General features: G+C 62.7%; 1 protein-coding gene across 10 annotated transcripts in view; it reads left to right on the top strand.

The window, feature by feature from the left end:
- The window catches only part of PTPRS (protein tyrosine phosphatase receptor type S), a 95,375-nt gene extending 74,815 nt beyond the window's left edge, over positions 1 to 20,560 (top strand). For 3 of the 10 annotated variants that reach the window (XM_053658335.1, XM_053658339.1, XM_053658334.1), the window contains 24 exons: positions 149 to 342; positions 494 to 520; positions 2,562 to 2,679; positions 4,070 to 4,678; positions 5,068 to 5,165; positions 5,670 to 5,923; positions 6,502 to 6,595; positions 6,700 to 6,915; positions 7,381 to 7,538; positions 8,022 to 8,033; positions 8,266 to 8,378; positions 9,694 to 9,741; positions 10,762 to 10,859; positions 10,935 to 11,058; positions 11,616 to 11,791; positions 11,868 to 11,987; positions 14,649 to 14,803; positions 14,889 to 15,174; positions 15,334 to 15,512; positions 16,059 to 16,185; positions 16,273 to 16,398; positions 18,485 to 18,639; positions 18,778 to 18,913; positions 19,428 to 20,560. In XM_053658335.1, coding sequence (XP_053514310.1) covers positions 149 to 342; positions 494 to 520; positions 2,562 to 2,679; positions 4,070 to 4,678; positions 5,068 to 5,165; positions 5,670 to 5,923; positions 6,502 to 6,595; positions 6,700 to 6,915; positions 7,381 to 7,538; positions 8,022 to 8,033; positions 8,266 to 8,378; positions 9,694 to 9,741; positions 10,762 to 10,859; positions 10,935 to 11,058; positions 11,616 to 11,791; positions 11,868 to 11,987; positions 14,649 to 14,803; positions 14,889 to 15,174; positions 15,334 to 15,512; positions 16,059 to 16,185; positions 16,273 to 16,398; positions 18,485 to 18,639; positions 18,778 to 18,913; positions 19,428 to 19,496 — 3,692 coding nt within the window. In that variant the 3' untranslated portion in view covers positions 19,497 to 20,560. The remainder of the gene's footprint in view (positions 1 to 148; positions 343 to 493; positions 521 to 2,561; positions 2,680 to 4,069; positions 4,679 to 5,067; positions 5,166 to 5,669; positions 5,924 to 6,501; positions 6,596 to 6,699; positions 6,916 to 7,380; positions 7,539 to 8,021; positions 8,034 to 8,265; positions 8,379 to 9,693; positions 9,742 to 10,761; positions 10,860 to 10,934; positions 11,059 to 11,615; positions 11,792 to 11,867; positions 11,988 to 14,648; positions 14,804 to 14,888; positions 15,175 to 15,333; positions 15,513 to 16,058; positions 16,186 to 16,272; positions 16,399 to 18,484; positions 18,640 to 18,777; positions 18,914 to 19,427) is intronic. The other 7 variants (XM_037165176.2, XM_053658337.1, XM_037165179.2 and 4 more) reach the window with 7 other exon arrangements.
- Positions 20,561 to 21,180: the final 620 nt, after the last annotated feature.

Genomic DNA, 21,180 nt, shown 5'->3' with positions numbered 1-21,180 from the left:
GTGCGTATTTAGAGCAGGCGCCCTGTTAATGAGCAGCCACTTGGCACTCTGGCATCGGGCAGCCGCCCGGGGCAGGACTGGACGCCCCAGTAACGGTGCCTCCCACCCTCCCCCTCCGCTCCCTGCTCCCCTCCCCTCCTCCCGCCAGTGCCCAGCGCGCCTCCGCGGAAGGTGGAGGCGGAGGCGCTCAACGCCACGGCCATCCGTGTGCTGTGGCGCTCACCGGCGCCAGGCCGACAGCACGGCCAGATTCGCGGCTACCAGGTCCACTACGTGCGCATGGAGGGTGCTGAGGCCCGGGGGCCGCCGCGCATAAAGGACATCATGCTGGCTGATGCCCAGGTGGGCGGGGCTTGGGGAGGGGCCTGGGTGGGCGGGGTTCCAGGTGGGCAGGGATGCGCCCCACCTTGTGCTCCTGCCCTCTTGCTGCTTCTCTCTCTGGCCACCCTGCTCATCTCCTCCTCTCTCCCCTGCCGCCTCCTCCCACGCTCAGTGGGAGATGGATGACACGGCTGAATATGTAAGTAGTGCTCTCCGGCCGCTGGCGTGCTGTGTTCCGGCCATGCCTTGACGTGCTGTGACACCCCCACTCCCGCACGCCCTGTGTCAAAGGGTCTCCTCCCCTGGGTCCCAGATGTACATCCCCTTACTTCTTGGAGCTTGTAGTCTTGGTCTTCACATCAGGCAAATGGGCATAGCAGCCCCAGGAGGCACCTGCTGGGGACCCTAGAAAGAAGCCCTGGACACAAGGCAGAGGCCATCCATGTCCTTCTTACCTGGATGGCCCCTAGGCTCCCAGCTACACAAGCCCCTGCCTCACTTGTGGTCTTCACCGCCATACCTTTGCTCAGGCTGTTCCTGGAATGCCTTCCCTGCAGGGGTGAGCCTCTCCCCCACCCCACTATGTCCCCTGCCGTGCCCAGGCCAGAGCTGGGCCACTCTCCAGCCCAGCCTGACTGTTTCACCACCTGCCTCAGCCCTCCCTGACTTAGAAATTCTCTCTATCCAAAGTGTCCACTTGATCTGGGCCCTTGCGTAATGAGAGGGGTCAGTGGACCCCAGGTGGGAAAGGAAGGATGTGGTACCACATCCTTTCAAACTTCCCCCAGAGGCTCTGAACCAGAGTCAGGGTTGCTGTGCAACTTTGGGCAAGTCACTGCCCCACTGGGCTGCCTCTCTGCCTTCAGTATGGAGGCCACAGGATCTTCTGAGAGTCCCAGGTCTGATGTTAAAGTGACACCGGCCCTACCCCTCCCATAGGGAAGTTTCAGCCCCTCCCAGCCACCCAGCCCCTGAGAGGGAGGAAACATGAGGCTCAGGGGCAGGAGACCCTCTGTTCATGCATCCCGTTCTCCCCTCCTCATGCTCTTGACCTGGGGACACCCCTCAGCCCCGGGCATGCTGGGCCTTGTTTGCAATGTGCATGTGTGGAGAACGGGCACGCGCGTGGTGGTGCACATGGGGGTGTGTGGCGTTCTGTGAGCGAGCATTCATTTCCTGAGCACCTACTGCAGGCTACAGCCTGTGCAAGGGGCTGCGGAAGTGACAGTGACCAAGACAGAGCCCTGCGCCGACCCTTCCTGGGGTCGCAGTTCAGTGTGGGAGAGGGGCGTTGATGGGAAAGAGACACAGATTTGTGTCTAGTTACAGCTCTTAGGGAGGCAGGGTCTGGACAGTGGTGTAAATGTCAGCTTTCCGGCGGGGGGGGGGGGGGGGGGGGGGCAGCCCTGGTCTGCATGTAGCCTTTGCCAGTGGTGTGAGTGCTCCCACCATGTCCGTTTCCAGCTACTGGCTGTAATTTTGCACCACAAGGTACGAGAGACAAGATAACCTTGATAGCATAGACGGTGGTAAAGGTAGTAGAATAAATAGGGAGGTTGCATATATAGTATCTTTGAGTTACTTTATTTTTACTTAATTATAAGTTTATATAATTTATTTTTTAATAATGGCTTTAATAACTGGCTCGCAAAATTCCAAAAAACTCAACTGTTGGCTGTCGTGAGCTGGTATAGGAAATTCTAGCACACCAATGGACATAATGGAGGCAGAGGGAACAGGCTGTGCAAAGGTCCTGGGGCAGGACCATGCCTGGCATGTTGGAGGAACAGTGAGGTGGTCCTTGTAGGTGGAGCAGAATGAGTGAGGGGAAGAGGAGGAGATGAGAGCAGGGAGGGGACCTGGTGCGTGTTGCAGGGCCTTGTAAGCCATGAGGAAGACTTGGCCTTTTACCCTGAGGGAGGTGGGAGCCCTGGAGGTCTGTGGGCAGTGGACCGGCACAGGCACCCTCTGGTGGCTGCTGCAAGGACGGACTCTGGGGAAGGGGGTGGGAGCAAGATTACTGGGGCAAAGGCAACTGCCCTACTCTATGCAGTCAGGCTGTGTGCGCCCGTATCAGCATGGACCTGCACCTGTCGGGGTCTGTGCATGCGGTCTGGTGCACGTCTCTGCCTGGGGACCAGGTCCCACACCCATCTGTTTGCACCCAGCCCTGGAAAGAGGGTGGATGGGGCTGGTCTCAGCTTCAATTGCATTGCTGCTGACCCTACCCCTGCCTTCAGGAGATGATCATCACAAACCTGAAGCCCGAGACTACCTACTCCATCACTGTAGCCGCCTACACAATGAAAGGCGATGGCGCTCGCAGCAAACCCAAGGTGGTAGTGACCAAGGGAGCAGGTATGAGACGCAAAGGGGTGGGTGCTGCTGAGGGGGGGCATCTGGGGCCCAGCCAGGTCCAACCCCATCTCATCCTCCTCACTCTCGTCCTGAGTAGCCACTTGGCTCTGGCCAGATGCAGATAGCTCAGGGCCGACTCTAACCCCTCGTCCTCCTGGCTTTGCCCAGCTGCCTGGCCTCTCTGGCCTGCTGTCTCCTCCCTGTGCTATTTAGGTCTTCACTTTGTTTCTCCCTCGTCGGGGGAGGCTTCCCCGCCCCCGGCCACGCCACAGTCTTGGTCTGACGCCCCTTCTGGGCGCCCCCAGCAGCCTGTCGTTGTCTTTCGGCCTGACCACGGCCTGGGTGGGTCGTCACGCGGGGAGCCGTGCCTGACTTCCCAGCCACACCTCAAGCCCCACCTCCCGGCAGCCCTTCCTCACTTTCCCTTTCTGGCTCTTCCCGTTAGTGCCAAGGGTCTGCTTTCTCCCCAGCCACCAAGTCTTGGAGAGGGGGGAAGGGGGAAGGGGGAAGGGACAACTGTGCAGACGTAAGGGGAGGGTGCTCCAAGCAGAGGGCACAGCCAGGCAAAGGCTCAGAGAGGGGAACAGGCTTAGTGTGTCCAAGAAACCACGCAGAGGCCTCCGTCCCACTTCCCACACTTACTGCTCCCTCTGGGACCCTCGGTGCCACCCCTCTGACCACACAGCCTGACACTCAGGCTCGACGCAGCCGCCCGCCGTGCCCGTGTGTTTCCTGAGCCCGGCCAGGCCGTGTGTCCTGCAGTGCCCAGTGCCCCTGCCACCCCCTCCCCTCTCTGCGGGACGTGGCAGTAGGGCTGTGCTTGCCAAGTGCAGCCCACTGCGCGTGCGGTGACCACTCACTGCGCCGCCATCCAAGGGCCTGGGGAGACCTACAGTGGAGAAGCTTGCCTTCCCCCTTCTTTACCAGACCCCAAAACTGCTTTTGGCACATTGATTACTACTCAGACTGTGAGAACCTTAGGGCATGGGCAGGATCGGAACGCTCTTGTGTCCGTGGATATTAATCAGGTGCCAGCGATGGGCAAATGAACAATGCAAGAAGGGCGTGGCTTCCTGACCAAAGGAAGAGACCGGCAAGGCCTGCTCTGAAATCGGGGGATGTTTTCCCTCACTGGGGTCCCTGAGTCCATGGCCGCCCCCTTCCTTGTTCTTTCAACTCACCCAGCACAGTCCTACCTCAGGGCCTTTGCACTGGCCATTCCCGCTGCCTGGAAATCTGTCCTTCCTAGACCTCCCTGCAGCCTCCTCCCTCACCTCCTTCAGGTCCCTGCTTCTCAGGGAGGTCTAGAGGCCCACTTTTAAAAACACCAACGCTATCCCGTGCCCCCAGACCAGGAGGCAGTCACTGACACCGCCCTGTGTCCCCACAGTGCTGGGCCACCCCACCCTGTCGGTGCAGCAGTCCCCCGAGGGCAGCCTGCTGGCACGCTGGGAGCCCCCAGCCAGCACCACTGAGGACCAGGTCCTGGGCTACCGCCTGCAGTTCGGCCGCGAGGACTCGTCGCCCCTGGCCACGCTCGAGTTCCCGCCCACTGAGGACCACTACACGGCATCAGGAGTGCATAAGGGGGCCACATATGTGTTCCGGCTGGCAGCCCGGAGCCGAGGTGGCCTGGGCGAGGAGGCGGTGGCGGTTCTGAGCATCCCAGAGGACACACCCCGCGGCCACCCGCAGATCCTCGAGGCGGCTGGCAACGCCTCGGCCGGCACTGTCCTGCTGCGCTGGCTGCCACCGGTGCCCGCCGAGCGCAACGGGGCCATTGTCAAGTACACGGTGGCAGTCCGGGAGGCCGGTGCCCTGGGCCCTGCCCGAGAGACTGAGCTGCCAGCAGCGGCTGAGCCCGGCGCTGAGAACATGCTCACACTGCAGGGCCTCAAGCCCGACACAGCCTATGACCTCCAAGTGCGGGCCCACACGCGCCGGGGCCCCGGCCCCTACAGCCCCCCTGTCCGCTACCGGACATTCCTGCGGGACCAAGGTAGGCGCGGCAACCCCCGCACCAGAGCCGGACTGGGCCTTGTGCCCGCCCCTGCCCCAGCCCCTCCCTCTCCCCCACCCAGGTAAGTGGTCACTTTTCTGCTTCCTCGTGGATGCTCGAGGCGAGTCTGGACCCTGAGGCTCTGGCGTTGGCAAAGGTGGGACGTGCCTCGGTGGCACCACCATCCCCCCACCCCTTCCTCCTCCGCCTTCTCTCTGCAGCCGCGCCGTCTCCCCCAGCAGGGTCTTGGGACAGGGCCAGGCAGGAAGCATGGGCACAGCGAGGACAGGGAACGTCTGGGCCGCCCCGCCCCGCCCGCCGCCTCCCCGCCCACCCCTGGCTCTCACGGGCTTCTCTTCTCTCTCTCCCGCTCGGCTGCTGCCCGGCAGTCTCGCCCAAGAACTTTAAGGTGAAGATGATCATGAAGACGTCGGTCCTGCTCAGCTGGGAGTTCCCCGACAACTACAACTCCCCGACACCCTACAAGGTGTGACCCCCTGGCAGGCCAGTGGGCGGGGCCAGGATTGGGGGCTTGGTCTGGAGTCGAGGCTTGTTGGGGTGGTGCCGGGGTTCAGATGGGCTCGGGGCTGAGGAGAACTGGGCTTCCCGGAGACTGAGGCTCAGTCTGGGCTGCGGCTTTGTTGGGATTAGGGCTCAGGCAGGATTGCGCGACTCAGAGCTGGGGCTCAGGTAGCCTGGGGCCAGGGCCTAGCTTGGAATTAGGGCTCAACATTGGGGCTGAGCAGGGATTGAAGCGCTGTGTAGGGTTGGGGATGCGTTTTACGGTTAGGGCTAAGTCAGAGTTGGGGCTCAATTGGGATTAAGAATCAGTCTGGGGTTGGGGTTCACTCTGGGGTCAGGGCTCAGAGTTGGGACTCAGAGTTGGGGTTCAGCCTGGGGTCAGAGCTCAGCTGGGATTGAGGCTGCGTCTGGGATCCAGTCCGGGTCGGTGGTCGGCCCAGAGCCACACTGAGCCGGCCCCGGCCTGCAGATCCAGTACAATGGCCTCACTCTGGACGTGGATGGCCGCACCACCAAAAGGCTCATCACACACCTCAAGCCCAACACCTTCTACAACTTCGTGCTGACCAACCGCGGCAGCAGCCTAGGCGGCCTCCAGCAGACAGTCACTGCCTGGACCGCCTTCAATCTGCTCAACGGCAAGCCCAGCGTGGCCACCAGGCCCAACAACGACGGCTTCATCGTGGTGCACCTGCCTGACGGCCAGAGCCCCGTGCCCGTCCAGTACGCTCGGCACCCCCAACCCCCAGGATCCCGCACACACCCTGTAGCCAGCTGACGTGTGAAAGGCCAGCCCCTGACCTTCCTGTGCCTCAGTTTCCTCCCCCTGGCCATAAAATGGGGGCTATGTCAGACCCGTCTTGGGCGGTTCCTGTGCTTCCCGTGAAAATAGTTGCCACATGTGGCCGTGTGTCCGCTTCCCCAACGTTTTCTGGCACCCTGGGGGCCTGCCCTTCTACTGGTTTGGGCTCCCAGGTTGGTGGGGAGACAGCCGAGCAGGCTGTCAGCCCCTTGGTGTAGCAGCGAGAGGCAGAGAAGAATTAAGGGCTATGAAAACGTGTGGGCGTGGAAGCCGGGGCTCTGAGGGTTTGTAGGAATTCAAGAAGTGTAATTGCATGGGACAGGCTTTCTGGGCAGAAGGCACAGTGCGATCAGAGGCCTGGAGGTTGGAGCGTGGCTGGGGCTACGGGGAAGGGACCCGCAGCATGGGTGGAAGGGGAGGTTTGGAAAGGGGGGCCCCCAAGCACCCAGGCTCTGGTCCCGCCTGTAGACAACCCCTGTGGCTCTTCGTCTTGTGACAGGAGCTACTTCATTGTGATGGTGCCGCTGCGCAAGTCTCGTGGGGGCCAGTTCCTGACCCCGCTGGGCAGCCCAGAGGACATGGACCTGGAGGAGGTGAGGGCCAGGGCCCAACCTGCGAGGGGCAGACATGCCCCGGCCGTCATGGGCCCATTTGCTCCCAGCTGGGCTCTGAGCGGCCCACACTTCTGTCCCCACAGCTCATCCAGGACATCTCCCGGCTGCAGCGGCGCAGCCTGCGGCATTCGCGCCAGCTCGAGGTGCCCCGGCCCTACATCGCAGCCCGCTTCTCTGTGTTGCCGCCCACCTTCCAGCCTGGTGACCAGAAGCAGTACGGTGGCTTTGACAACAGAGGCCTGGAGCCAGGCCACCGATATGTTCTCTTTGTGCTTGCGGTGCTGCAGAAGAGCGAGCCCGTAAGTCCTGTGTGACGTCTGCCCACACCCAGCCCTACCCTGTGGGTGAGGCCGGCCCTGGAATGGCCTCGGCCCCCAGGGCCCTGACCTGAGAACCAGACACAGATCTCGCTTCCTGGGCAGACAGAAGCTGGGGGAATCGCACAGGGAAGGCGTTGTAGAGGCAGGGGCTCGGGAACTGGGGCTGTGGCTGGATGCGCAGGAGTTCAACCGAAAACAGCACCCCAGGATTTGCACATACAAAGGCTTGGAGGCCCAAGAGGAACAGGAGGGGTGGCGGAGCGGCTGAAGCAGAGGGGGAACAGGGAGAATGCCCCACTGGCCGGGGCCGCTCCATGCAGGCCACCCCCAGGGTCCGTTTTCTTGGGAGCCACAGAGCGCCCCGAGTAGGGGAGGGACGTGGCCGCGTGGCCCCGCAGGGGAGGGCGGGCGCTGACGGAGCGGCTCCCCACCCCACCTGCACAGACGTTCGCTGCCAGCCCCTTCTCAGACCCCTTCCAGCTGGACAACCCAGACCCGCAGCCCATCGTGGACGGCGAGGAAGGCCTCATCTGGGTGATCGGGCCCGTGCTGGCTGTGGTCTTCATCATCTGCATCGTTATTGCCATCTTGCTCTACAAGAAGTGAGTCCCCGGCCCTCCCCTGCCTGAGAGGAGAGGGTTTCCCGGAAAGGGGGGCGCTGCGGAAAGGCCTAGGGGGGTGTCATCTCCGAAGATTGACGGGGAAGCCCTCCACAGTAGAGAGAGGGGAACCGAGGCCCAGAGGGTGAGCCCGGTCCCCCGGCCTGGGAAGTGGCAGGACTGGGATTCACACCAGGCCAGCGGTGTGACTCCTCCTGAGCCCCACACTCCTCAGCAAGAAGACCGGGTAGAGGGTGTCTCTGCCCAGTTTACTGCAGGAGGTGGGCATAGTGGCCACGTGGGGCCTGCCCCAGCTTGGAGAGGGAGGGGGTGGCCCGGGCAGAAAGGATCGGCCCTACTTTCTGGATGAGACCAGGCTCAGAGAGGTTCCGAGAGCCACCCACCATCACAGAGCAGGCCCCTTGTGGCCAGCGCCCCCTCACCTGTCTTCTCTTTCCTCCTCACTGTGTCTGTGCTTGGGAGCAGCAAACCTGACAGGTGAGAGCCGGCCCTGCCCTGGAGAGGCCTGAGGCAGGAGGGAGAATGGGGTGGTGCTGAGCCTTTGGGAGGGGGGGGGCCTGGCTACCCCTGGAGACTGCACACGTGTGCACGCGTGGTCCTGGGAACCCCAGTTGGGCACACAAAGGATCCCTTTCCCACCGGCTGGGTTAGACATTCTTGGTGCCTGGAGTGTGTTTGCTCATGGATTCTTCCTCCTCTCCCAACGAAGCAAACGCAAGGACTCGGAGCCCCGCACCAAATGCCTACTGAACAACGCGGACCTCGCCCCCCACCACCCCAAGGACCCCGTGGAAATGAGACGCATCAACTTCCAGACGCCAGGTGTGTGCTTATCCCGGGTGCCAGGGACGACACTGGCAGGGACCAGGGAGCTGCGTCCTGGCGACCCTCATCCGTCCGTCAGGCCGTGCTCCGTGCGGTTCAAGTGCTGACTCCCACGCTGCTGTGTGGGTCCCGGCCGGGGCCTCTCTGGGGCTGGTCTGCTCACGACCAAAAGAGACTTGGAAAGCCGCGTCTAACTGGTGGCTGCCGTCTCCTGGGAGGAAGTGGCCCCCGCCCCCACCCGCTCCTGCTGGCAGGGAGAGCTGTGCTTCTGCTCACACCGCCCGCCCGTCTTCAAGCCACTGGGCTTCCCCCGCCCCCTGGGGTGTGCTCCCAGCAAGGCAGGGAAATCGTGCCTCCCACACGCCCTGTCTCGTCCTCCGCGGCCACAGATGCCCACACTCCTCCTGCCTCTAAACAGCGCCCCGTCGATAGATGGGCTGCAGCCGAAGTCACCGGTAGGACACTGAGGCAGGGCCTTGTCCTCCATTGTCTTCCTGTGCGTGAACACATCCTCCCCGCTCCTCCCTCTTAATGGGCTGGTGCCGGCTGCTTCTAACCAAACGAGCTTTATGTAGCCGGTGGCCACTCTTCCCCTGGTGAGCTCAGCCTGGTTGCGCTGCCCCTCCACCTGCACGCTGGTCTCCACCCTGTGTCTGAACCGGCCGTGTTACCTCTTCGACCCCATGGGGGCTCTCGACATTTGTGATTAACCGCAGGCTCTCCTGCCACGCCCCGCGGACGCCTTCCTCGGTGCGGCTGCTGGGCTGTCTCGTGTCAGTTCTGTTCTCACCCAAACGCGGGTTTGGAGCGTTTGGGTTTACCTGGCGGCCGCAGCCCTCTGTCAGGTCCCGAAGGGCTCCCATGGCACCTTCGATGTGCGCCCTTCTCGTCCCCCCGCATGTCCGCTCTTCCACCCAAATGAGGATTAAGCACATGTTTTCACGACGGCTGCTTCCCTCCCTCGAGTTCAGGGCGCTGGTCCCTACGCCCCTCCCCTGCCCTCAGGTTTCTCCCCCACCATCCTGCACCCTCCTCCACACCCCCCAGTGACCCTGACAGGGGACCCAAGGCCAAGCTGGCGTGGGGTGACATGTGGACAGAAGAGCCTAGAAGTCACGGCCGAACACCAGGCAGAGGAGACACAGCAGCTGCCCTAGGCCCTGGGTCGGGAGGAGCAGCCGTGCGCCCCCCACTGTGGAAGTCGCTCTGCCCTTCGAGTCTGTCGCCCGGATGATGCGTGTGCACCCAGCAGGGGTGGGGGAGACGGGCCACCCGCGTGTTTTCATTTCTTTATTGTTTGCTGTTTCTGCAGATTCAGGCCTCAGCAGCCCCCTCAGGGAGCCGGGGTTTCACTTTGAAAGTTAGTTCCTGTGTCTTTCTGTTCTCGGCTCCCTCCCCCCCACCCCTCGTTTGTTTTCATCTTTGGTTTCTCCATCCCGCCACCTCTCTGCCCACCTGTCCTGCGCTGGCTTCTGTGGGGGGTGGGGGGGTCAGGTCCACTGTACCCTTAGGGGGCTGGTTGTGACTGTGTTGGGGGTGGGGACAGGGACATAGGTGAGACACAGGCATACGTACGTAAGCACAGGCGTCCACCTCTGCGATGGACAGGGAGAGCCACCGGGCAGATGGACACCAGCCTCAGACCCCGTCGAGGCGGACTCCTGGGGGTCGCCTGGGGGCCCCACTCAGAACAGCAGCCGTGTACCAGCTGGCCTGGCGGTGCTGACGCCGCCTAAGCTGTGCTCCGTGGTGGCACGGGGCTGCCGTGTGTGGACACGGGCACGTGCGGCGCCGGTCTGGCAGCGGACGGGGGTCGGGCAAACCCGGGCGTCGGAGAGAGCGCCAGACCCAGCCACCCCGGGGTTCTGCAGGTCAGGGCTGCCACCGCTCCCTGTGCCAGATGGGAAGTGGGCTGAGTGCGCCTGCCCCAAGCTGGCGCCCTGACAGATGGGGACACGCCGAGTCTCCCTGGCAGGACTTTGCAGGCCCTGTGATCCCAAAGGGGCAGACAGGAGTGTGTTCACGCCCCACCCTGGGGAATAACGTTCCTTCATTTCTGCTGCTTCATTTCTGTGTCACCCGCCTGCTTTCTGCCACGAGGCACTAGGAGCTTGGAGTCTGTCCACCAGGGCAGCCCCCCTCCCCAGCTGGGTTGGGGACGGGGCGGGAGGATGGCGTGAGCAGGGCGTCGGCTCGGCCAGGAGCTGAGCCTCTGGTGCCCCACTTCCAGACCCGCAGGCCCGGGGTCCCCGCCCTCACCACGCCCTCTAACAGCAGCTCACCCATTGCAGACTCACACTGTAGAGCACCCCATACCTCCCGGCCCCCGGGCTGGCCCCCAGTGACCGGCCCGCACCGGCGGGGTCTGCTCTCCCCCCAGGCATGCTCAGCCACCCGCCCGTCCCCATCTCGGACATGGCGGAGCACACGGAGCGCCTCAAGGCCAACGACAGCCTCAAGCTCTCCCAGGAGTACGAGGTGAGCCAGCCCCGCCTCCATCCTCCTGGGCCCTCTGACACCCCCGACACCTGCCGACACCCCCTCTCCCCGCAGTCCATTGACCCGGGCCAGCAGTTCACGTGGGAGCACTCCAACCTGGAGGTGAACAAACCCAAGAACCGCTACGCCAACGTCATCGCCTACGACCACTCCCGCGTCATACTCCAGCCCATTGAAGGTAGTGCATGGGGCCCTGGCTCCCTTCTGCCCTTCCTCACTCCCCAGACGGCCCACAGGCCCCACGCCGCCTCCCGGCCACAGGGCAGGGCCGGTGTGGACAAGCCGGGGGACAGGTGGGAAACTGAAGCCTGACTCAGGCCATGTCCAGCACCAGGCAGAGGCCACAGGGGATTTTTAGACGTGTGTTTAACCGGTGGCTACTGTGCATGACACATTTTCATTTGTCTTGTACGTCACTGGTCCTCAGTTGGGGCAGTTCTGCCACCCAGGGGCGATTGCCAGTGTCTGGGGACATTTGTGTGGCCACAAGTTGGAGGAAGGGGCCGCTGGTGACATCTAGAGGGTGGAGGCCGCCCAACACCTGCAGCTCACAGGACGGCCCGGCGCGGAGAGCGGTGGCCCCGGTGGCGGTGCTGCCGCGGTGGAAGTGCCCGAGGTCCACGCCCCATGAGTTCCTCAGGGGCAGATGGGTGCACTCCAGGAGGGCTTCCGGGTGGGCTGCGGGGAGCCAGCCCGGGCACCCCCACCGACCTCTGGTTTCTCTCCCTGACGCAGGCATTGTGGGCAGCGATTACATCAACGCCAACTACGTGGACGGCTACCGGCGGCAGAACGCGTACATCGCCACGCAGGGGCCGCTGCCCGAGACCTTCGGCGACTTCTGGCGCATGGTGTGGGAACAGCGCTCAGCCACCATCGTCATGATGACGCGGCTGGAGGAGAAGTCGCGGGTGAGCCCGGAGCCCGCCGCCCTCGAGCCCCCGCTCCGCCCTGTTCACGCTCACCTCCGTCCTTTCGCTCTCACAGGTCAAGTGTGACCAGTACTGGCCCAACAGGGGCACAGAGACCTACGGCTTCATCCAGGTGACACTGCTGGACACCATCGAGCTGGCCACGTTCTGCGTGCGGACACTCTCCCTGCACAAGGTGGGGCCCAGGCCGGGCCAGGGGCTGTGGGGGTCGTCGGGGCCCCCTGCTGCCCTGGGAGCTCCCCATCAGACACAGAAAACAGCGCACTGGCCCAGGCCGACTGCATTCACGTGAAGCCCACTTTGTGGTGGGGAAACCGAGGCTCGGGGCAGGGCACCTCTTGTCTCCAGCCACAGCAGGAAGACAAAACCAGCAGAGCCCAACCTAGCAATGCATCTCTTGTCCTCTGTCACCAGTCACCTCCCAGGTGTCACCTGTCCTCTCGTCCTCCGCCCGGGTGCTGGCCATCTGAGCCCCGCCCTGCAGGAGCCTCATGCACCGTGGGGACACAGGGCTGGAGAGACCCTGCTGGCCTCAGGCAGCGGCGTCTTACCTGTTGTGGGCTCCGTCCACCTTCCACCCAGTGGCCCGTGGGTGCAGCCGTGTGCGACCCAGGGGGTATTTACTGTCGTGATGGGGAGGGACAGTGCTGCCAGTGGCAGGACTCTCCCCGGGCTCAGCATCCAGCTTGCACCAGGCCCAGCGCCAGAACCCCGGTCACTGCATGGGGGGGGGGGTGCAGTCCGTGGGTCATTCACACGGACCCAGCACACGCGTGTGTCCGGCCATGACCCAGGCACAGGGGGCAAGACACAGGCAAAGATGTGAAAACAGCCAGTCCCCTGCCGATAAACTCGTTAGGGCTGCATCGGTCCGTGGTAACGTTGTGTAAGTTTCAGGTGCACACGTTTGTGACCTGATCTCGCCGTGTTCCATCAGGGGCACCGCCTGCAGCCCAGTCCCCTCACTCCTCCCCCCACCCCTCCGCTTGTAACCGCCCCTCTGTCTGTTGTCTGTGCTGGGGGGTTGTCTGTCTGCTGCTTCACACAGTTCGTGTTCTTCTCTGCCTGACCTAGTGCACTCAGCACAGTGTTCTCCAGACCCACTTGTGTGGCCACAAGTGGCAGTTTTGCGCCTCTTCTCGTGGCTGAGTGGCGTGCCACAAACCACGTCCTGTCTACCCAGTCGTCCTTCTGAGGACACGGACGGTGGCCGTGTCTCGGCCCCAGTGAATAACAACGTGGCAGTGAACGTGGGCCCGTGTATCTTTGCGTGCCCGAGTGTTAATGTTTTCAGGGAGACAGACACCCGGAGAGGGCTGGCTGGGTCGTGTGGCAGCTCATTCTTAACTGTTTGCGGGACCCACACGCTTTCCCACAGCAGCTGCCGCCGTCCGCGTCCCCAGCGGCCGTGTGGGAGGGCCCCTTCCCTCCGCCGCCTCTCCAGCACCTGTGGCTTCTGTCTGGCGGGAACAGCCATTCCCACAGGTGTGGGCGGCACCTGGTTGTGGTTGTGACTTGCGGTTCCCTTGTAGCTGGTGAAACCCAGCGCCCTTTGGTGTAGCTGTGGCCGTCTGTGTGTTTGGAAAGTGGTTCGGGTCCTCTGCTCCTTTGTAACCAGGTGTTTTGCTGCTGACGAGTCGTGGGAGCTCTTCATGTGTTTTGGGTAGTAGCCCTTTACTGGAGTTGCCACTTGCAGGTCTCTTCTCATTCAGTGGGTTGCCTTTTTGGTTTTGTTGATGGTTTTTTGCCGTGTGGAGGCTTTTTAGGTTGATGCTGTCCCATTTATTTATTTTTTGCCTTTGAGGAAGGAGGTGGAGTTCACAAAAACTTCTCTGAGACCAGGGTCCAAAAGTGATAAGAAGGAGAGAGAGGAAGGGGCCGTGAGGAGACACGGGAAAGAGCATTCCAGGCAGGGGGCACAGCACGTGCAAAGGCCCTGGGGCAGAGGGAAGGCCCACGTGGCCAGGGCTGAGTGAACACTGCGGGGAGAAGGAGCAGCTGAGGGCAGGGAGGGGGTGGGGCTGATTGTGCGGGGCTTGTGGGCCGCTGGGGGGACTTGAGCTTTTATGTGGAGGGAGGTGGGAGCCCTGGGGGGCTGTAGCCACGTAGGCACAGGAGGTGTGGGACCTGATGCCTGCTCACCGGCACTCTCTGGTCGCTGTGGGAGGGGAGGATAGCGCTGGGGGGAGCACCAGTGGACTGGAAGGACCACGGCAGCAGTGACGCTCATGTCCCAGGGCGACAATGGCTCGGATCATGGTGACCACCGTGAGGAGGGTGAGAACAAGAAGTGGGCAGGTTTGAGATTGACTTTGGGGTTTTTAATTTGTTTGAGGTTGGTTGGTTTTTTTTTTTTTATTGAGTTTCAAGAACGAGAGGAAGGGTGAGAGAGACATCAATTTGTTGTCTCTTATTTTATTTATACGTTTACTGGTTGATAATTGTAACATGCCCCCTGACTGGGAATTGAACTCTGCAACCTCGGTGTATTGAGATGACGCTCTAACCAACTGAGCTGTCTGGTCCGGGCTGGGACAGACTTTGAAGGCCATCGTAGTGTCGGCTGGTGTGTTGGACGTGTAGGAGTCGAGTCCAGGGTGACGGTCAAGAGCAACCGTCAGTGAGGTGGGGGGAGCGGAGCGGGGAAGGGAGCTGGGGCATGACACTGGCCACTTGGTGTGAGACAGATGTGACACCTTCGTGTGCAGACCCCTCCGCGTCCAGGGGGCAGGAGGACACCCACATCAGACGCTCAGGGGTGCGGCGGTCCCGGGTGGGCGCAGGGCGTCCCCCGCACGGGCTGTGGTGCCAGGCGGTCTCCCTGTGACTCCCTCAGAACGGCTCCAGTGAGAAGCGTGAGGTCCGCCAGTTCCAGTTCACGGCATGGCCGGACCATGGGGTGCCCGAGTACCCGACCCCGTTCCTCGCGTTCCTGCGGAGAGTCAAGACCTGCAACCCCCCCGACGCCGGCCCCGTCGTGGTCCACTGCAGGTACGCCGGCCCCGGGCCCTGGCTCCCGCCCTCCAGGCCCCTCCCCCGAGGGGCGGGCGCCTGATCGCCTCGCCTGTCCCCACAGTGCTGGCGTGGGCCGCACCGGCTGCTTCATCGTCATCGACGCCATGCTGGAGCGCATCAAACCGGAGAAGACGGTGGACGTGTACGGCCACGTGACGCTCATGCGGTCCCAGCGCAACTACATGGTGCAGACGGAGGACCAGTACAGCTTCATCCACGAGGCGCTGCTGGAGGCCGTGGGCTGCGGCAACACCGAGGTGCCCGCCCGCAGCCTGTACGCCTACATCCAGAAGCTGGCCCAGGTGGAGCCCGGCGAGCACGTCACGGGCATGGAGCTCGAGTTCAAGGTGGGAAAGGGTGTGGAGGCTGCTGTGGGGGCGGGGCCGAGGGTGCCTCCGACGCTGGGCCCCAGGAGTGGGGGGCAGCGGTCCCCTGCCCGCTGTCCCACTGCGCGCACTCTGGCTGGAGGCTGTTTGGATGGCAGCCCCTGCTCCTCGTCCCCACAGCGGCTGGCCAACTCCAAAGCCCACACGTCCCGCTTCATCAGCGCCAATCTGCCTTGTAACAAGTTCAAGAACCGCCTGGTGAACATCATGCCGTACGAGAGCACTCGGGTCTGCCTGCAGCCCATCCGGGGCGTGGAGGGCTCCGACTACATCAACGCCAGCTCCATCGACGGCTACAGGTACCTCGCCTCCGCCTGGCGGGACTGGGGCCCCGGACGGTCCCGGCTTGTCTCCAGGCGGCTTCGTTCTTACTGGGGAGACGAAGCTGCACAGCCTCTGCCCGCCCCGTGCGGTCTTCTCCGAGGCCGCCCTGCGCAGCGGGCTCTGCCTTCCCTGCGTGTCTGCGGCTGTCGGTCGGAGCCGTCCCGCCCTGGGGGGCGTTTGGCAGTGTCTGGGGATGTGTTTGATTGCCGTGATTTCAGCGTGTCGCGCAGTGGCTCCTACTGGGCAGGGTGGGTGCGGTGCCAGCAATGCCGATGTTGAGAAACCACGGCCGGGGGCGTCCTGGCCAAGGTGCCACCTGAGCCAACTACTGAGAGTGGTTCACTGGCACTGGAGGGAGTCCGAGGGCAGGTGCTGGAACACGTCCTGGGGCTGACGGCTTCCCCGGCGCTGCCTGGGGGGAGGTGCGGCAGGCGCGGCTGACCTTCGGGCAGTGTGGAGCCCACTCCGGGCCCAGGCCCCAGCCTCCCCCGAGCCCTGCACTCACTCACCGAACCCGGCAGGCAGCAGAAGGCCTACATCGCCACGCAGGGGCCGCTGGCGGAGACCACAGAGGACTTCTGGCGCATGCTGTGGGAGAACAACTCGACCATCGTGGTGATGCTGACCAAGCTGCGGGAGCTGGGCCGGGTACGCGGGACCCACACGGAGCAGGACTGGGCCAGGCCCGGGGGCGGGGGGCAGGCAGGACTGACCTCAGACCTGTGCCCTTGACAGGAAAAATGTCACCAGTACTGGCCAGCTGAGCGATCTGCCCGCTACCAGTACTTTGTCGTGGACCCGATGGCAGAATATAACATGCCTCAGTATATCCTGCGTGAATTCAAGGTCACAGACGCCCGGGTGAGTGTGGGGACAGAGCGGCAGCAGGGCTGGGACCCAGCCGGGTCTCCGTGTTTCCCTGGTGACCAGAAGGAGGCTTTGCTAGCTGGGGGCAGAAGCAAAGGCCCTGGGGCAGGAATAAGCATGGGGGGTTGGGAGGGAAGAGAGTGGGCTGACCTATCACTGTTACTACCAGTGGGTGGAAGAGAGTCCCGTGTCCCTGTGCTGACCCCTCGGTGTTCCCACTGGAGCATCTGTGACCCACCCACTAGGACGCATGGCCCAAGGGCTCCTGTACAAGGGAGTGAGCAGGGTGTCCCCTGGAAGCCGCAGCCTTTGGAGGGCAGTGGGCTGCAGGGGGGTAGTGTTGGTGGTGGTGGAGGCTGGAGCCGGGGAGTGGAGAGGGTGCCATGCAGTGGGGTCGGGTGGTGGGAATGGGCGCCATGGGCGGGGAGAGAGGAGAACAGCGTGGGTGGCGGCGGCGGCGGGGGTAGCTATTGATGGGGACTGACCAGACTGACCCTGGAAGGTGGCCCTGTTGGGAGACAGAGGATCTAAGCTGGTGGAAGAAGAGGGTGGGAGAAGGCTGTCATGTTGCCAGTGGCTGGGGGACGAACGTCATCAGGGCCCGAGCATCGGGGTGTGAGATGCCGCCATTGGATCGCTGGGATGTGGGGCCGAGGATCAGCAGAAGACTGGGTGTTGGCCGGGTCGGAGAAGGGGCCGCGTGGGTGACAGGCCGGTCCTGCGGCTGGTGAGTGCGGTGTTTGTCGGCGGCAGACAGGGGAAGGACAGCTTGGAGAGGAGCCAGTGGGGCGGGGGGAGAAAGTGGATGGAAAACAACTTGGGAAAGGGGAGCGTCCAGGAGAGTGGACAGCGCTGTAGCTGGTACAAGGCTGGAAGGTGAGGCTGAGAAGGGAGGTGGTGGAGGGCACCACTGGGTGGCGCCGCCGTGCCGTAGAGGCGGCAGCGGGCCATGCTGTCCTGGGGGTTAAGGGGGATGCGTTACTAGTGAAGGGTCGTGAAGAATGGAAGGTGGTGGAGAGTCTGATGCGGCGGCACAGCTGGGCCGTGGGAAGACAAGGGTGGGCGAGGAGGGTGCCCAGGTGGGGGCTGGAGACGGTCAGTGGCCGGCGATGTCATCAGAGGGTCAAGGATTATGCGCAGGCAGGGGTGGTGGTGAGATAGGAGCTGATGGTAGCAGGTGGTGCCCTTGGGCGAGAGAGGCTGGGGGGTGCAGGCGTCCCCACCGCCCAGCGGAGGCCGAGTGGCCGGTAGCCCTGCGCATCCTCCGCCTTTTCCTGGGCATGTGCATCTGTCAGAGCAGTTGCTGCAGCAGAAGCTCCGTGAGCAGTTTGGGGGCCAGTGTGGAGGAAGACCAGGGTCACTGGGACGCGGCCACCAGGGCGGCAGCTGGTGACCAACGGGGGACGTCTGCGGCGTGGAGATGCTGGACAGAGGGCCGACGTGTGTACTGGGCGGGATGGAGCACGGTGGTGTGGATTTCATCCCGTTGTTCAGAACGTCATGCCACCATTTAAAATTTAGCAAATGGAGAATTCTAGAAATAAACAGTTCGTATTTCGGACCGTGGTTGACTGCGGGTATTGACACCACAGAAAGCGAAACTTGATGGTGGGGACAGCCGTCGGCAGCAGGGGGCGGCACCGGCAGGAACCGACACGTCGCCGGGGCGGGCAGTGCAGGGAGGAGGATGCGGTGTGGGTGGGGCCAGGTGATGAGTTGGAGCGGTGTGGGGGGTGGCAGTCCTGTGGATCGGCACGTGGCTCCGCTGGGCGGCTAAGGGTGCAGGACGATGGTTCGGGCTGTGCTCTGAGACGGCACAGGCTGCCCAAGGACGCGGAGTGGGGGGCAGTGGAGGGCAGCAGAGAATGGGGGTGTCGGGTGTGGCCTGTGGAGAGAACACCGCTGGGCAGTGGGGGTGCACAGTGGCCGTGTGAGACGGTGTCATTGGGCGGTGACAGCGGAGGGCGGTGAAGGAGGGTGGCGCTGGCCGGGCTGGAAGATGGGATTGCGTGCTGTCAGGAACGGGGTGCAGCCATGACCACCACTGACCTCGTGAGCAAGGCTGGGCTCTTCTTTCCAGGACGGCCAGTCCCGGACTGTTCGGCAGTTCCAGTTCACGGACTGGCCGGAACAGGGCGTGCCAAAGTCGGGGGAGGGCTTCATCGACTTCATCGGCCAAGTGCACAAGACCAAGGAACAGTTCGGCCAGGACGGCCCCATCTCCGTCCACTGCAGGTGAGTTGCTCCCCAGGGCGTTTCCTGGCTGGGGAAACTGAGGCCCGAGGAGGATAGCCATCAGCCTCAGGCCTGTTCATGCCTGGGGAGTGGAGGCTCCGGATGCCCTGGGCCTAATCCGCCACCTCCCTCCCGCAGTGCTGGCGTGGGCAGGACCGGCGTCTTCATCACGCTCAGCATCGTGCTGGAGAGGATGCGGTACGAAGGCGTGGTGGACATCTTCCAGACGGTGAAGATGCTTCGGACCCAGAGGCCGGCCATGGTGCAGACAGAGGTGAGGAGGGGACAGGGAGAGGCGGCGCTGGGGCCTCAGTCTCCCCTCTGTGACGGGGGCTCTGTGTTGTGAGTGGGTGGTCGTCAGGGCCCCCTGCTCTGGGCTGGAAGATCAGTCTGCTCTCAACACAAGAGGAGATTAAGTCCAGAGCTGAGAAGTGTCCCTTGGACTAGACAGAGGGGGTCCATTCCAGTCCCAAAGTCACAGGAAGTCTGTGGCTCAGCCAAGACCCCGACACAGGCCCCAGATTCTGAAGTCCCGCTGCTGCCCAGGGCGGGGCAGGTCTTCCCCTCAGTCCCGTTCACGTCGGGCCTTCGAACAGGGCCCTCCCTCTGCTGTCTCTGGGGAGACAGAGCTGGCGCCACAGACTCCTGGCCTGGAGGGGTGTGTGAAGGGGACGACTGAGCAGCCATGTCTTTGTGTACAGGCAGAGGGAGGGCAGGGGACACACCTAGGAGCCCTGGGAGGTGTCAGAGTGGAGGCACCGACAGCCCCGTCCCCGCCCTTCCCGCAGGACGAGTACCAGTTCTGCTACCAGGCAGCTCTGGAATACCTGGGGAGCTTCGACCACTATGCAACCTAAAGCCATGGTCGCCTGGCCCAACTCCACCAGCTCCAGGTGCCTCTCTCTGCCCGGGCTGGGGGCCCCTGGATGCCTGGACCCCCGGCAGCAGCGGTGACAGCGGCGGCGTTTCTGCACGGTCTGGGATGACGTGGCCCCCGGCAACCTCCCCGGCACCAGCCGCCGCCTTGAAATACTTGCCACATTCCTCGTTCCCTTCCAAGTCCAAAACGAGCAGGTCCGGGGTGGGGGGTGGGGGTGGAGAGCAAATGGGGGTTTTCCCCAGAACCAGAGGCGGGTGGGGCCGTGGCCCCTCGCCCGCCCCCCCAGGGAGTTTCCAGCCCTGCATCAGGCTGGAGGGGGCCAGAATTCAGCTTTTTGTTTTTCAAACTGTGTAACTGTATCCAGTGACATTTCATTTTTTTTTAAATAGCGTATTTTTTTCCAATTTTTTTAAAAGAAGAAACAAAAAAAAGTGACTTAACAGTCGACGAACTTAAAAAGAAAAATGTTGCTTATTCCTGTTCTCTTCACAGTCTATTTTTTCACCGCAGCGCGTTCTTGCGTGGTGGCCGTGTCTGCGCCAACAGCTGTCCCCGTGGCCGGCTTTTTCTTTTCCTGCCATCGGAAGCTGTGCCTCACTCAAGAACAGGACGTCCTTTTGCTCCTGGTTTCTTTTTTTCTCTTTTTTTCTTCTTTTTTTAATGATTAAATTCTCAGACTTTTTTTAATGATTAAATTCTCAGACATATCAAGTGCGGGTCCGAGGGTGGGGCAGTGGCGGGCGGGCACCAGCGGTTGCGGCGCCTGCCTCCCCGGCAGCTCGAGCGAAGGGACCGCACGGGAGAGCCCGCCTCTGCGGGGAAGAGCGGCTGGGTGCTGGCCCCGGTCGGGGGCTCTTCGTCCTGGGACCGTGGGGCCAACGCGGAAAGCACGGCACCCCCACCCCGAGCGGGCGAGTTTCTCTCTTTGTACCAGAGCAGAGCTGCCGTTGCTCTAGACACTGTTTATTCAAACGGAAGCAGCTGGGTGGTTTCCCACCTCTGTGTATGTAGATATATCAACTTTGTATTAAAGGAAGATGGTCTGAACCCGGTCGTTGGTGACATCTCTGTCGTACCCCTGCCCATCCCCATCTTGTCCTGGGCTGGCAGGGACCTGGCGCGCCTCCTCTCAATCTGTCCTGTAACAGTCTGGTGGTGATGGGGGGCCCAGAGAGGTGGTGCTGCTGGTCCAAGGGCACTCAGTGTCCAAGGGCCCTGCTGGGATTTGAACGTAAGTTCTGGTCTTACAGGGGCTGCCTCATTGATAATAGTTATTATTGTTGATTACACTGAGACCACCATTGAGCATCTACCAGGAGCCAGCTCTCTGAGGTGGACATCATCAACCCGATTTACAGAGGAGGAAACTGAGGCTCAGAGAGGGGCCAGAACTAACCCAAAGTCACGCACACTTTGGAATGGAGCCGGGATTCACACCCTGGTCAGTCTCAGCCATGCCACCCTCTTGGGAAGGGCCAGCGAGGGTGCTGAGTTTACTGGATGAAGCATTGGGTTAGGGGCACTGTTCCCACCCGGGGGGTGGACCCCTGCTCAAAGCCAGAGTCAGACCCTGGCGGGTGGAGGGCGAGCCATTTCCTGTCTCTACCTGAAGGAGCCACAGGTGGGATGGGGTGAAAGATCCCCCACCCCATGGTCACACA

This window comes from Artibeus jamaicensis, unplaced genomic scaffold (assembly GCF_021234435.1).
Source record: "Artibeus jamaicensis isolate MK-2021 breed Jamaican fruit bat unplaced genomic scaffold, CSHL_Jam_final scaffold_537, whole genome shotgun sequence".
Classification (NCBI taxonomy): domain Eukaryota; kingdom Metazoa; phylum Chordata; class Mammalia; order Chiroptera; family Phyllostomidae; genus Artibeus; species Artibeus jamaicensis.
Note: the sequence above shows the minus strand (reverse complement) of the source record. Positions and strands in the feature narration are given on the sequence as shown.